Source organism: Taurulus bubalis (genome assembly GCF_910589615.1).
Source record: "Taurulus bubalis genome assembly, chromosome: 4".
NCBI lineage: Eukaryota > Metazoa > Chordata > Actinopteri > Perciformes > Cottidae > Taurulus > Taurulus bubalis.
Window position 1 is genome coordinate 29259698 of NC_136592.1, and position 15800 is coordinate 29275497.

The 15800-nt window shown below is 42.6% G+C and overlaps 2 protein-coding genes across 2 annotated transcripts in view; one reads left to right on the top strand and one right to left on the bottom strand.

The window, feature by feature from the left end:
- Positions 1 to 15800, bottom strand: part of dnajc17 (DnaJ (Hsp40) homolog, subfamily C, member 17) — a 30860-nt gene that overhangs the window by 2139 nt on the left and 12921 nt on the right. The window contains exons 9-10 of the mRNA XM_079216672.1: positions 15680 to 15760; positions 14960 to 15079 (exon numbers count right to left, since the gene is read on the bottom strand). Of these exons, the coding sequence (XP_079072798.1) occupies positions 14960 to 15079; positions 15680 to 15760 (201 nt within the window). The remainder of the gene's footprint in view (positions 1 to 14959; positions 15080 to 15679; positions 15761 to 15800) is intronic.
- On the top strand, positions 7429 to 10686 carry LOC306735223 (cdc42 effector protein 3). The gene has a single exon (XM_079216674.1). The coding sequence runs from the start codon at positions 7560 to 7562 to the stop codon at positions 8175 to 8177; it is 618 nt and encodes a 205-aa protein (XP_079072800.1). The 5' UTR covers positions 7429 to 7559; the 3' UTR covers positions 8178 to 10686.

Genomic DNA, 15800 nt, shown 5'->3' on the forward strand with positions numbered 1-15800 from the left:
GAGTATGTACGGGTGTGTGCGAGAGTGAATGAAGACGTGAAGAAACAAGTGAGTGTGTGTGTGCAATAGAGAAGGAAGAGTGTCGGCACTACAATCACCATCTCTATGTAATTGAAAAAAAAGAAAAGAACTATTTTCCAGCAAACGATCACAAACAAAAGAGGGTATTTCTTCCCCTAAAAAGTGTGAGAACACAAACAAATATGCAGACACATGTCACGCAGGTCTTAGTAAGAGGCTCCAGTTTAGCTTCAGCGCTCGTTGGCACAGAATCTGCAAATCTCATTGGATCAGATCAAAAAGTGTCCTCTGAACTGAGTTGAGATCTTGTGACTGTTAAGGCCATAGCATATTCTTCTCGATCTCTTTCCGTGCACGACATCCGACATTTTCCTACGCATTTATTCAGGATTTCTACGAAATGTATCGCATACGCATAAAGATGACTACAGCCGACGTCCCTGTCCTTTGTTACTGTGCTCCATTGTTGCGTCTAAATGGAAAAACCACACCACAACTTCATTGCCGGAAAGAGGACACACAAGAAGCAAGAAAAGACTTGATTCTGCCTCAATGCTGATTTTTGATTCCTTTACTAAGCAAAATAATATAAACTCATGATCATTTTGCCGATGTGAGTGAACTGTAGTGATATAATGTCTCCGCTTGGCCAGGAGCATCAACCCTATGCCTGAATACAAACTGTGAATGTAAATGAGCATAAGGGAGAAGCACACACACACACACAGAGAGAGAGAAATATGGCTTGTGCAGCAACCTGATGAAGAAGGAAGCCATCAAAGTATTGAAGCTTCAAGTTAACAACTTACAAGAACATTTGATTTAACGGTGCCTCTTGTCAGATGTTATTACTTCAGCAACTGGAATTACACTGTAGTGACTTTTTAAACATTTTTTGTTGATATTCTTCCGCTCTTTACCGTTTCATGCTTATAGTCTCTTCACCTTGCAGCCTGAGAGGCTACCAATGAGTCTTTGATAGTTGGGTTACTCATTAACGCCCCAGCCATCAGATATCTTTAACTAGACGGACACCGAGCCAACAAGAGACTTTACAGACTGTGCTACCAAGAGAAGAAATGGCTTCTCCTTAACAAGCCTGCTCTGTGGTCCAGGCTGACATGTCTGCCTCTAATGCACTCTGGTAAAGTTAATCAAGGAACTATTCATCCCGAGCGTGTGCGGTGGCGTGTGTTTCTATGTGTGTGTGTCACAGACCTATGGAGTAGGTGATTTATGAGAGGCGAACACTTATTTAGAAATCATTTGTGTGTGTGTGTGTGTGCGTGAGTGTCTGAGGGGGGCGTAGCACTCCTGCTAACTCAAACAAACAGGCAGGGGTACTGCACCATGCAACACTGGAGCCAAGGTGAAATTCCTCTGCAGAGAAAACTCAAGCTTTGTAAATGGTGGTGGATTAATCATCATTCATTATAAGACTCGGCAGACGTAAAACCCTTAAGGTCTCGTCTATTATGCTGCTTTTGTTAGCGAAGGACAAGCACTACACAGATTAAGGCCCAAATCTACTTCCTGTATTCAACCCTTTCAATGCACATGTACTGCAAACATCTGGCTTTTGAATTGAGCTCCAAGACAAGACCTCCTTATATTTAACAATGGAAGGCCAAATAATGTGTGAGTTTTTCTGTCTGAACAGAATGTCTCGGTGAACACATCTAGAGATCACTGACTGTGACAATTATTGTATCTGCAAGCTGCAGAATATACAGCCATCCCTCAAACGACAATGGGAAAAATATGTTCTTTAAAAAAATCTAAACAGAAACCGTAAGATACAAAAGACAACGCTGATTTCTAAACTGTTTCACAGTATCAGGTGCAAAGGAAGGTTCAATGAGAAAGACGATTCCTTTGCATGCTAAGGCCTGCCAGACACTCAAATTGTGTGATCATGCGTTCTCATCAGCTGATCACGTCTCTCCAACAGCGCAGCGATACGCCTACATATCAGCCTATCCTCTTGCTGCGGTCTCTTAAAAAAACTAAAATAAAAAAAGATTCTCTCTCTGCCTTACGTACATCCATGCTGCAGTTACACACTCTCTTCCACCTCCTCCTAACCTTGTTCCTTCCATAATCTGTTATATTAAACGCTTGTATTTTCGATAATTTTCTTTTGCTTCGTCCACGTGTCTCTCCTGATTGAAATGCAGCGCAGTGCCTGAATGAACACTGTGCAGATAGTGGTGGTTGTGTGTCGACTGTGGATTCAGCCAATAACAATCAAAGTGTAAAGTGAAGGAGAAAAAAGGCAGCAGTGGATGTGAGGTACCGTGGAAGTGTGTGTGTGTGTGTGTGTGTGTGTGTGTGTGTGTGTGTGTGTGTGTGTGTGTGTGTGTGTGTGCGTGCGTGTGGTTGTACGTGGTCACGGTATTGGACAAAGAAGAAGCCTGTTGGACGGAGACGGAGAGTGCCTTTGGAAACTGTTAAAGTTAAGGAAACAAACAGTGAAAAGAGAAATGGCAGCAAAGGCCTGAACTCCTGATGCCCTGGCATTTCTCTTTATGATGGATGAGCTCAGGGATCCTAGAATAGGGAGATGTGGGGGTTTGGCCTCTTTAATATCCAACAATACATCGTTGTAAAAGCAAAATGATGTCTTTCACATCCTGGCCTTACGGGAAAAGCCTTCTGATTGCAATAGATTTCCTATTAAAACAAAAGTGGCCGCAGGACTAAGAATGGAGCCTGAACTTTGGAGATGTCAAGAAGAACTCAGGCTTTATGAGGGGAGACGAGATAAGAAAATGAAGTCAAGGTTCCAAACATAAAATTTGAAATGTCTGTGCTTTTCGCATGTTGATGTGTGTTCCCATATATACATGTGTCCTCAACTATTTAATGTGCAGAACAAACAGCGAGCGGGAGGTATCCTGCTTTATACTGTTTATTTTATGTCCCCAGTCTTCAAAGAAATCTAAATATCCCAACCATGGTTTTATAATTACTAATGATTCAGTGTCAGGAGCCAGAGCAGCACATTCCCAGCCATCAGACCGCCCACACTAACTGGAAAGAAATGGGATGTTATGAGTTATGCATGTAAAAAAATGTTTCAATCCTACGAAAACTAAATGGAGAGCTCTAAACATAGAAGACATTTTATAAATCTGTGGACATAACAAAGATCAACATAAGCTCAAGATTTCTCTATTTAAACATTTCTAGAGAGGGAAATTCTGCCTTTATTGAACAGATGACATTTGAGAATGACAGCAGAGGGGACGGCTGCTCAATAGTATGCAGTTTACGTCGCCCAATAGAATTACCCTCAGATAGAAAATTATGATTTATTTTTTTAAGTATAAATAAATTGTCCTTCAAGTCCATTGTAGAACGATGGAGCTCATTTGTAAATGGTGAACAGTGTATGATGCTAGAAGGCCAAAGCAGGCCTCACAACACCTTTATGTCTCAAACGTACATAAATAATCAAGCTGCGTCAGGTTATTATAGTATTACCTCATCAGAAATGTACGTTTCTTCATGAATTATCTAGCCTATTCCCCCCTCAGTGTGTTGGACCTGACCTGGCCTTACTTAGCTGATTAGAGGCTACTGTAAGCGTTGTCATGTGGGAATGAGTCGGCTCTTGGTTTTCAAGGATTTAACACCTGGACTTTGAATGGTGTCAGATCTCTGTCATGAGGCAGCCATGTAACCGAGTGACCGCACTTCCTCTTAACAGCCTGCCAAGTTTCAGTTGAAGTTCATCATCGAGCCGTAAAACCTTTGCAGACAAACAGTCATGACGGTGACTAGGACGATGACAACGCGAACTTGGGATGTTCTCACCAGAATTGCGAAAGCTTATTACAAAGAGTAGCTCCTGAAAACTGCTTTAGAGACAGGGCGGCCCAATCACAAGTCAGGAGTTAACGGTCCAGTCTCATTGTTTGGTTTCAAAGCAAAGTCCTATGTTTGTCGTAATTGAAAAATTCATATAAAAATCAGTTTTGGCTGTACATCTAATCTAAATGCTGGCAGTCCGAGGGCCTCGATAGAGCGGAAGCTGGAGAACACACAACAAAGGGCCAGAAGAGTATCCACCAAAGCCTCAGTTTGGGCTTCTAGCGCCAGTCAAAGCAATATCTGGAAACACTTTTTATCCTACAACAACAAAAACACGCAGCATCCCAGATTTCAGGCCCAGCATAGCTGCATCAAACCACACTGCCCGCTATGGTCAGGCCTTAGAAAAGAAGCTTATACCAAAATCCAGCTCGGGTTTAACGCATCGGCCCAGAGGCTACATGGCATGAGAGCAGAGTGAGCCGAGCCGGGGTCAGACAAAAGGTCTTGTGAGGTCATTCCAATACAGCAGATAATTGTTTTCCAGTATTACGGCAGTGTTGTGGCTGTAGGTGGAAGGAGGAGGGGGGTTTCTACGAAGAGAAATGTTCAAAAATGTTCGGTTTCAGTCTTGAGTAAATGTTATGATAATTTCGTTTGCGTGAGTAATTGTGTCTGGTCTTGCAGACTGCTCTGGCGCGAGTGCAGAGCGGGAGAACAAAAGAGGATCAGGCCCTTTGTTTGTTGGATCAATATGAAAGGACTGGAGGAACAGTGAAAGATACGATTTGTATTTCATTCACATCCGGTATGTTCAAGTTTAATCAACAAGGAGGAGCATTAAGACTCTGAACAAAGGGATCCACAGCACAGACCTCGTTTCTGCTGGAACACAATGTTCATTAGAAGACTGGGATAGCATGTTCATCTTAATATATTCTCTTTAAAAAACAAAAAGGGGAACAGATTCTCTAGAATAATACAAAATTAACTCAAGACAATCAAAAGCACACACAATTATTGCCTTTGAGAGCACAACAAAATGCTTCAACCCTGTCACTTTTAACACAAAATTCCATAGAGCAGAAAAAAAGGTTTGCTGTTCAAACACAGTTTCCATTCCTGTGTTGATATAGCATTCCACAGGCAAAGACAACACGCTGAAGGCGTGAGAAGTGGAAACGCAACCAGTCATCTTTCTTGTGCAACCCAGCGTGCCTGTACATGCATGTCCGTTTGTGAGAGTGTGCTTTGATTGCACAGAAGAGCTATAGGCCTCCAGTCAGGCAGAAGGGCCTGTGGAGTGGGCTCGAACCGGGGCTTTAGACATGCCAACAGCAGGCAGGAAATCAGGAAATCGGCAGAGCACAGAGACAATGACATGGAGATTAGAGTTCGGTTAACCCCTCCTCTGAGGGGCTGACTTGTTTGCCCACTGACTGTGACTTCCTTTTAGATACAAGCACACAATATATGACACACACACACATATATTCAAACTCAGCTTCCTCTCTCGGAAACTGCTCTTGAAATGAGTTGGGTGCCATAGTTTCTCCCACATTTCAATATCACAGGAATTACATCAGCAGCTCCTGTTTTGCACCCACTCTCCTACCAGGTAATGGGTGCAGTCAACCAACCAGCAGGACTTATTTTCACACTAACGACTAAGTGGCCAACATACACCGCAACCAGGATGATATCATCTGATGGCTGGCAACCATTTTAAAAAAGGTGGGATGACTGCAAATGCAAAGTAAGAAAACAAATTGAAGGCAGGCCTCCACCTGGATGTCTTAACACGCTTGTACTCTGACCTCACCTGGCTTATCTTAGGCAAAGAAGACTTTCACAGGAAACACACCTGGAGGGCTGTGCAATGTGAGACGGAGTTTACACTGGGAGAGTGCAAAAAAAAAAAAGACGGATCAAATGTCCCAGGACTGAAAACGCTCACCCTAAGCAACAGCACAGGACAACGGTAAGGTAAGAAACACCGGACGGTTAAATGTTACAATTTAATGTAAAAGTTGACCTGGTTGTGACATTAGAGGAAACTCCTTAACTCGGTCTCTGTCTCAAGGATGTGCAATGTAACCGTTGAACAAGCCCCATCATGTCAGGAAAGAGTTTGTCAGGGTGTGCAGGTAGACACGGCTTAGTTTCCTGACAGAGACGTGGGTGCATGTGTTGGATTCAATCATCCTGTATTTGCTCGGCAGGACAGGTAAGAACTAATCAGTCTTTATCGATCCTATTGTTCTTTTTTTATCCAAATAGAAAAACAACCGCATGAAAAATGAAAAACCTTGTAACCAATTTCTTTTAACTAGTGGTTACATTTTCAGACAAATTCCTCATCTGTCTCCAAGATGGATTGTTTATGGCAGCATTACGGAAGATAATTTAAAAATTGTTTCTTGGCCAATGTGTTTTAATGGGCTTCTTTAATTTCTACTTGGCCATGAAGTGTTTCCTGAACATGATACTCATGGCAGAAATCCTAAGACTCCTCCTCGGCCAAACTGACATGTTTGGAAAGGAATGCTGTTGTGTCCACGCTATCCAATCTCCCGCTGCTACTAAAGTGCCGATAAAACCTTTACGGGCCAACAAAACCTGTTTGCTGTAGTGGCGTACAAATTTACAGAGTGAGTGTTTCAAGTCACGAACACAGATCTAATGTGGGTAAAGCCGTTTGGGAGGCCGTAAAAATCACAGACACTGGACAAGTTATGTAATCGGTATGCCAGAGTTGATTAACTAAGTTCTGTTTTACTCAATAAAATGATTACAGGTCACGGAACGCAAACGTACTCTTGTTTTTTTGGACAAAGTTGGACTTTCATTTGAAGTAGTTTTGTATTCATTTTGACGGAGAAGAAGAATGATTCCTCTTTAGTTTGGCTGGTGGATATGAAATTTGTATAATATGAAATCCCCGGACAACTTAGTTTGAAATGTAATGCCGACAGTGTTATTAATGGGGGGGAAATATTGAACTCTTTTTCCGTATCCAGTCACTGCTTAACTCTCACACTACAGCAAGATAAACTGACTGAATCCCGACTATTTCGATTTTTCACAAAATCAGAAACATGTGTTCCAAAGGCAAATTATTATGATGTCTGACAGAAATGTGAAGAGATCTGAATTGTTGTTGTTTTTGTTACTGGAAGTCTCAAGTAGGCTGCTATACTTCCTTTAGAGGATTGGCTGCAGACCACACCTGCATTTATGGGGGGGAAAAAATGGGATTGGAAAAGTAAATATTTAGAAATGAAAGCTTCAAAGCATTGTTGGAACAGCACCCTGCTGAAAATGTACATTGAATTTAAATAAATCCAAATCAAGGGGAGCAGGCGCAATCTCTAAAAACATTGGCTCCACCGACTGTTTCAGTGCAATACCTACATCTGGTGCTCAATTAGAAGAGCGAGTACAGACCTGCTTAATATTGGAGCGTGGCAGCGTGAGAGACGCCTCGGTTATCAAAAAGGGGTTCATATTGTAGCATCATGGACTTGGTATCCGACTTGGGTTGGCTAAACTATAACTTCTCTTTTCTTGTGTTTGATGCAGATGGAATTATGTTCATAAGCTTCATCACTTCCTGAGGATTCACTGTCGAACAAAGGAGGACACACAAAAGCATACAAAGGCCGAGGATATATAAAAAAGGGACAAATAGAAATATTTGGGCCTCAACAAGATCTGCCAAGATGCCACTTCGAGCATCGATGCACAGAAAGCCATCTTCTCGTTGGCCCAGCAGGAGCACCAAGCGCAGGGAGGTGCTGTCGGTCAACATGATTAGCCTGCCGCTGGCCGATTTCCGCCACATCACACATATTGGCAACGATGCCCACACAGACAGCTTCGGAGACCTGTCCTTCTTAAAGATGGGCCACAATCTGCTTCTGCAGAGCTCCCAGAGCGAGCAGAACCTCTTCCTGGCCTGCTCTCCACCGCCAAAGCCCCCTCGCCTGAACCTCGATGAGGCCGACGGCTCCGAGAGCCCGGACTGGCATGTGCGCCGCCTGCACGGCGCGTCCCAGAGGAGAAAGAAATGCAGCTCTTTGCCGCTGCTGGACAGTGAGGAAGGGGAAGCAGAGATGGAAAAGGAGGATGGGTACCAAAGTGGGAATATTGTTTCTCCCAATCTGGCTCGCAGCTTCGGACGGGGCAGCCTGAATTCAGACAAGGATGAGGACTCCACAGAGACCTGTGACAAAACTGTCACAAAAAAAAAGGAGGAGGACAGTGGCTTTTCATTCAGCCTTGATCTGGGCCCTTCAATCCTGGATGATGTTCTCCAGGTGATGGACAAACGCCAGTAGCCAGGCGTTACAGGAAGGCTTTATTAAACGTTTGGAATATCCACACACCCCTGATTTTGTGAAGTCAATATCCTCTTTGGTTATCGTTGAAATAGATCCGGAGATGTATGATGGTATGATCCCGTTGCTACCATGTATAGACAAACTTGCCTCACCTACGTTTTAATGGAGATAAACTACACTGAAAAGACTGATTCACAGGATGAAAAGTTATGCCTTTTTTATTATTATTTGACTTTAAATCTGACAGCACAGAAACTTAGCTTAACGTTTCATAGAGCACCAGATATTTTGTCTATAGCACACTGTGGTCGACCGCATTTGTAAAAAGTCAACAAGTTCTCGTTTAAAAAAAAAGGTAAACATTAACTGACATTAACACTAAACATAGTCATTGTTCTCCTTAGATTCACCCTTTGTAGTGGTGGGTACACAGTTTAAGTTAATTATTTAATCCAAGATGCACATTTTCACCTTCTTTTACTTCCCTCTTTTGCTATTGAAATTCCCCAAACCACATAGCACGGCACGGCACGGCACGGCACTGAAGACGGCTGTTAAGACTTAAGAGTGTTGTGTTTAAGAAAAGAAAAGCTGCGGCTGGAGTCCAAGGTCCTCGAGCTGTGATGTCTTGGCTCTTGGCGTGCTTGCCAATCTATTGTGTGCAGAGGGCAATTTTTCCTCCGCACGCATCCCAGAGGCCCCACTCAAAGGTAGACCAAGGTACCCCCCATCTCCCATTCCCAACAATGCAGTGAAAACAAACACTTAGCCCTGCTTCCAATAAAAGCCAGCCAGTGGTGGCAGGTTGGGCTGCAGACCAAGCCAGGCCACAAGTCCAAGACCTTAGACGAAAAAAGAAGAAGAAAAAAAAAAAGCCGAAGCAGGCTGTTTTCTTAGCTGCAAATCAGAGTCTGATGCTCTGGTGAGTGGCGCACGAGAAGGAAAGTGGTAAAGGGTAACGTGATACTTCCACATATGCAGGGGGTGTCGAGGGAGGAGGACCAGAGACATCCATTACTGCAGCAAAAGTCCTGATGAGGGTTTAAACACTACCTTCTGACCAAACAGACACCCGACACGTGAAAAAGCGTGCTTGATTCTCACGTACGCTGACAATGCGTGCGTTCATGTACATGCAGTACGTGTGTGTGTGTGTGTGCCAAACTCAGATTTGTGCAGACAAGCTAGGTCCACTTTGCCCAGGTCTAGAGAGGAGTCAGGACAGAACCTCAGTCTGTGCCTTAGTGGGGGGTTGCCAGGAAAGACTGTGGGGCAAACCCAGAAGCAGTCGCATTCCTACATTCCCCACGGGTCAGGCTGCGAAATATAGGAACCACAAGCGTCCCACTTCGAGCAATAGATTTAGAATTCTATGTACGTCCTAAGAGAAACAGCAATGTTTGTGGATACGTCTGCAGGGTATATCCGTTTTGCCATCTCCAATTATGTATCAGATATCACTGGCCATCTTTGTCTTGTATGCTACAACAATAACACATTGTGAAACCTTTTTTTTTTTTTTTTTTTTGCAAAGAAAAATGTACTGTTTTTTTTTATTTTGGGGAAGTAAAGAAAAATATCTTTCACATTCTAAGATTGGTGGTTTTGTGGATAGAACTGCTCTTGTCAACATTTAAATAGAGCTTGTATGAGACTGTTTACACGTCCTGATGGACAGGCGTACGTTTGGCTTTGTCAGAAGCCACTGCGGGGACCGTTAGCTTCGCCGAACAGTTTCTACGGAATGTATAGCCTTGGATTATCCCCCGCAACATGCAGCACAACATTTTTTCAAAGTGGGGAGACGCACAAAACCCAAATTAGACGGACATGACGTGACGTGCAGAATTTCATGTCGAGGCACAAACGCTTTATTACAGTAAACTTGACTTTGGTGAGGCACCAGTATCACAAAGAGGTGACATTCAATAGCTAACCAGGGTGTGTCGGCAATTTGTCAGACATTTTTATACAGGCTACCTTTTCCAGATAAGCAGGGGAGAGAGAGAGAGAGAGAGAGAGAGAGAGAGAGAGAGATATTCAGTCACACAGACTTTACATTGGACAGTGATCTACTAGCTGCTTCATTTATTTTGCAAGAGAAGGAAGAATTGTTCAATGTCAGACAGACACAGTGGAAACAAATGATTGAGCTAATGAGTAGGGGTGAAAAAAGAAGAAGGTATTTCATGTCCTTCAACCATAATTGATAAAGAAATCCACTGACATATGTTATGATATCCTGTACTTATTCATTATAATCTTCAAATATTCACATTTCCTGTCTGCTTTTTCTTCCTGTAGACAAGAGTCCTTGGCTGCTTTGACTCGTCCACACAAGAGCTCTCAGTGTGAAGAATCACATAAACTTAAGCTCAACAAGTGTTCAGCCACATGACTGATGTGAGAAGAAAGAGCCCATAATTGAAGACAAATTATCTTGTCTGCGCAGCACAAGCTGACCGAGTAACTGTGAAGTAACCCCATCACATCTGGTACCACTTCTCTCCCTCCAAAAAAACCTAAACTTGCTGTCATAGAGAATACCAAGAAGCTCTGTCATCTCGCTGAAGAGCAGCTCTTATGAGTTATTTATTTTGTCAGGTACTAACTAAAGAACTAAAAATATTGTTTTGGCAAATAAGTCTGTCTACTGTAATTGTGTCTCCCGGTTCAACCTGATGTTACTGAAATACGCTGCATGGTTCCACACACACACACACACAAAAGGGGATTTTGTGAAAGCGATATTGTTTGAGCGCTCTGCATCGCGTCAGGATGTATTATCAAGCTATAGACGTGAGGGCCAAGCCAACCCAGAACCGCTATCCCCTCTCATGATATGCATGATGAATTGTGCGTAATCATGGAATTCGGACTAAAAACATAATCACACACGACATTTCCTTTCGTGAGAAAATACCAAAACGCGTCTATACAGTTCAAGCTACCCTAAACCCGTGTATCCTTTCTATACTGTCTGGGATTCTGTTCCTTGCGGGTCCCATTTTACAGAAACGATTCGTCACCAAAGACGCCAACCTCATATATTACGAGGTGCGCTGCCCGTCCCTCTTGTTTTACACACGCCCCCCCCACCAGGTTGATGGTCTACCGGCCATCAACCTCATTACTTCTCCTACGCTGCACCAAAACTTTGGAACTCAATTCCTCCTCACATCAGCAAACTGGACTCCATTACCTCAAAACTGCTCTAAAAAGCCATCCTTTAACAAAAAAAAAAAAAAAATATATATATATATATATATATATATATATATATACATATATATATATACACACACACACACACACACATACATATATACATACACACACACACACACACACACACACACACACACACACACACACACACACACTATACTACCATGAGGCTGGGCTATATGGAGAAAATGAAATACCACAATATCTTTGACCAAATACGTCAATATCAATATTGCAGATATTGATATTTGTTTTATGAATAGTTATTAGTAATGTGGCTATAATGACTAAGAGGGTAAAGGCAAATAATAGAACAGTCTGGTAAATTCTGAAAATTATATTACTTTTCTGTAATGCAGCCTTTAAAACCAAAAAGACAACACTTTTGTCATATTACGATATTATGATATCCAAAAGACATAATTAGAATATCAATAGAATACTGATATATTGCCAAGACTTATGCTATTATAGAGGGGTGGGGGATCGATAGGGGAAGATGGCAGGTCAACAGTATAAGTCACTAGAAGTGGTACACATCATCTGAAAGCGGGGAACCCAAAGATTAATTAACACAATTGGGCTCATTGAATCCACATTAGTCTTTCCAGTCAAACCTAATTCAGACAATTCAATGACTGTTTAGGGAACCCAGAATTTAAATACACATACCCCCACCACATTTTTAGAATAAGCAAGAAAAAGAATACTACATGCAAAAAAACTGTATGGGATTAGCATTGGGCATGTGTGTAAAGGGGAGACTCGTGGAACCCATTTTCATTCACATGTCCTGAGGTGAGAGGTCAAGGGCACCCTTCGAAAAATTGCAATACCAGTTTTCATTGCCTAACTTTGGAGCATTACTAAAACTACTAAAACAAACTATGCTCCATTGTTTATTGTACTTTATGTATTGTTAATTGCATTGTATGTTTTATTACTAATCTTAAAGTGATGTAAGGTGACCTCAAGTTGTTTATTACATTGACTCATTATTATTTACTAAATCCATTCAAACCTGGTACACAATATTAATCAGGTACAAATCAATAATAACAACAATATAATGTCCTCATTTTGGATCCGATCTTAGCAAAATACAGAAGCCCGCTGTAACTCTCCCGAAACAGAAGTCTTATCTCCAATCAGAGAGGGGTCTGACCAGGGTCGCCAAAAGCACGGCAGCATACAATGCATCTCTTCCAGACTTAGGGGCTACTTTAGATGAGAGTTCACTTTTTGAGCACTAGCAAACCAGGGAGCTGGAAAAACAATCCCAGAATAGCTGATCTGCTGCATCTGGTTTGTGTCGTGACAAGCCGATGATGACTCTGAGCAGGGCTAGAACGCTCAAATTAAAATCCTTTATGACAGGTCCATGTTAAACAATATGGTATGTTAAACTGCGCAATAAACCATGAATTAAGACACAGGGATTGATGACGGTATTACATCTCTCCAGAGACACACACCTTATGTCTGGCAAAAACAGAATGGTGAGATAGTGATTCCTTAACCAAGACAGTCTGGAAGGTGAGATGTGAATCATTACTCAGACTTTGTGGAATCGGCCACACATGTGAAATCAAATATTGATGCAGCAGCCATTTACAGCTTTCATTAAACACTGCAATTACATGTAGAGTATATGAGCCCTGCGGTGTTTCTGTTCGCACACAGGCCACAATTATACACCACAGAAAAACAAGAGTTTATGTTATGTTTATGCACAAGGACTAATTCAGAATTCACTGAGATGTGCAGAACAATGGTACAATGACTTGGGAAATGACTTCACTTCACATGACCTCAGCACTTCTTTCATAAACATTCCCATTTCCCAATCTGTCACGTTGACAGTTTATTATGTCAAAGGGTAAAAAACCAAACAAAAACACAGTCAATAGATGAAACTAGACCCTTTCCCAAAAGAGGGGACACAATTGAAAGCCCGGAGCATGGGGAGCAATTCCACACGGTCTGGAAGATGGAAGATGTGGCCCTTTCCTATTTTTAAATTGTTTAATTTGTGGTGAGTATAACTAGGTGAATGCAGTGGGGGGGGGGGCCTCATAAATCATGCACAATGTCTCTGGATCCTTCTTAAGGGGAATTTGTCCCCCCAGTAAACTGGAACTGAGGCTGAAGTCATACGTCAGCATCTCTGCGCTCCACTGTAGTGAGACCCTGACTCTCTGAGGACCGTGTTTGGATTGATGAGGTTAAAGAAGCCGCTTGCCCAAGCCGCTCCTATGTGATTGCAGCTGGCTGGTGTGGGGTTGCATTGGGATGGGATAGACAATAGGAGAGGAATCTCATTTTTAGATGTCAGATAGAGTCCGTGGAGAAGGACCTCCAAGGCTCTGGCTTCTTATAACCTCTATTTCTCTTTCTCAAATGCCCCCCCATGTCCAGGCCAGATGTGGAATAACATTACTAATATCGACACTGGTTCACCCATTATGTAATGTGGGGCCTCTTTAGCAAGACGTATTCTCGCTGAGGGCTAATGTGAAAATTACCCGGCCAAAGGTGCTGGACAAAAAAAAGAAAAATGAACCAATCAGCTTTGGATATCTGTAAGGCAAACCGGGTTACCATAATAACATTTAAAGAGATTAGAGTGACAAGTCCCAGTGTGCAGGCTGGGTCTCACATAGCTAGCCTTGACGAGGGGGCCTGAGACACCGCACTGAGTTTAGGGGTGAAACCCAGTTCAGCAGCAGCTCTGGAGACACAAATAAGTAGACGGAGAGAGTCTGCTGAGCTGACATCCCTCACAGGTAAAGATCACAACATTGGAGAAGAGAAATGGACACAGTGGGTAAAAAAAACATGACTTCATACTAATCTAACGGCAACGAAGAAAAACATTGTAGAGACTCAGTGGATTCAGCTGAAATTAGATTTTTCATGAACAGGAAAAGAGTTGAATGTGAGCCGGCAGCAAAATCAATTAAAAACGTTGAGATTGCAGTATGGACTACTGTGATTTTTCCCATCACAAGAGGCAACACTTACACATCAAAGGAAACATGTTTTTCTTAAGTTAGCATTTGGGGTTTGTGCAGCAAAATTTAAATCTAAAAAAATAACTATTTTATATTATGTAATATCAGTCGCAATATATAGACGAAGGCGCCGATCACTTGTCACCGATGGGGACATTTGGTCAGACTCACGTGCCAGGCTACCATTACTGCACACGGCTTCTTCATCTGCGTTGCTATGTGAAGCGCAGCATTCCTGGGGTCTCCCAGGTCAGGCCTGTTAATGATTGGCCGACCAGGGGCTTTGGGCCAGTCCAAGATCAGCGCCTCACCTCTCCAAATCAAATAAACTGAGGTTTATTTAACCAAACGCATTGTTCTAAACCACGCGAGGGTAATGCTCACACCACCGATACAAAAATAAAACCTCACACGGTTTACATACTTCTCTTTGTGGGACAGTGTTTAGGCAATAGTATTGTTGTTGGAAGCTGTGTATTTTGTGTACCATAAGGCAAACATGTATGAGAGAGGGAGAATGCATGGTTATACTGGTACCTGTGAAGATGTGAACTGGCCAGGTTGAGATGCTGGAGCAATAACCTCGGGCTGTCCTTCGAGCCACGAAATCTTCAAGGGGTTTTTACTCAGGCCGATTTCATTTTTAGCTGCCAGCTCCTAAAAACACAAAAAAAGTATATGAGTGGATATTTGGTTATGTTTTTCTATCCGTATTCCATTTGGACAAAAATGAAGAAATTGTGTTCCTTCTTACACCTGGGTATTATTTAAATATGAAAAACACATGTAGACAAGGACAACAGTGGATTGTAACTGGGCCAACTCCCATAGCTAGACTGGGTCCTGGGGATGGACCACAGAACCTGTGCCCAGATCCCTTTAGACTGGCAGACATGTTCTCTGGAGGGAAACCACACGTTGTGGGGAGGAAACCGCAACAAAATAGCACACCATCAAGACAAAGGGCCTGAGGATCCAGACAGTGTGGAACAATGAAGCGGCTCAAGTTCTTCCGTCTGATGGTTCTCATTCGCACAGAGAACTCGACACGACAGAATGACTAAAACATTACTTTAGGTTGCAGAAACCGTCCTGAGGCAGGTGCCATTCTTAGAAATAACTAAACTCAGCAGGTAACTTGGAGGAACGCAAGTGGAAAACAAATGTGGCCGCATGAAAATGTCTGTTTTGAAGAAGATTTTGTATCCTTGAACAAACGGAATGAGGACACTGACCGGGGAACAGTTGGGTACTTACAGCTGCTCTCACAGTTGCAAATTCAACCACAGCGCTTCCTCTCTTCTTACTCGATACGATCACATTCAAAACATCTCCATACTAGGAGTAAGAAAGGGGAGAATAAAAGAAATGGGGAGAG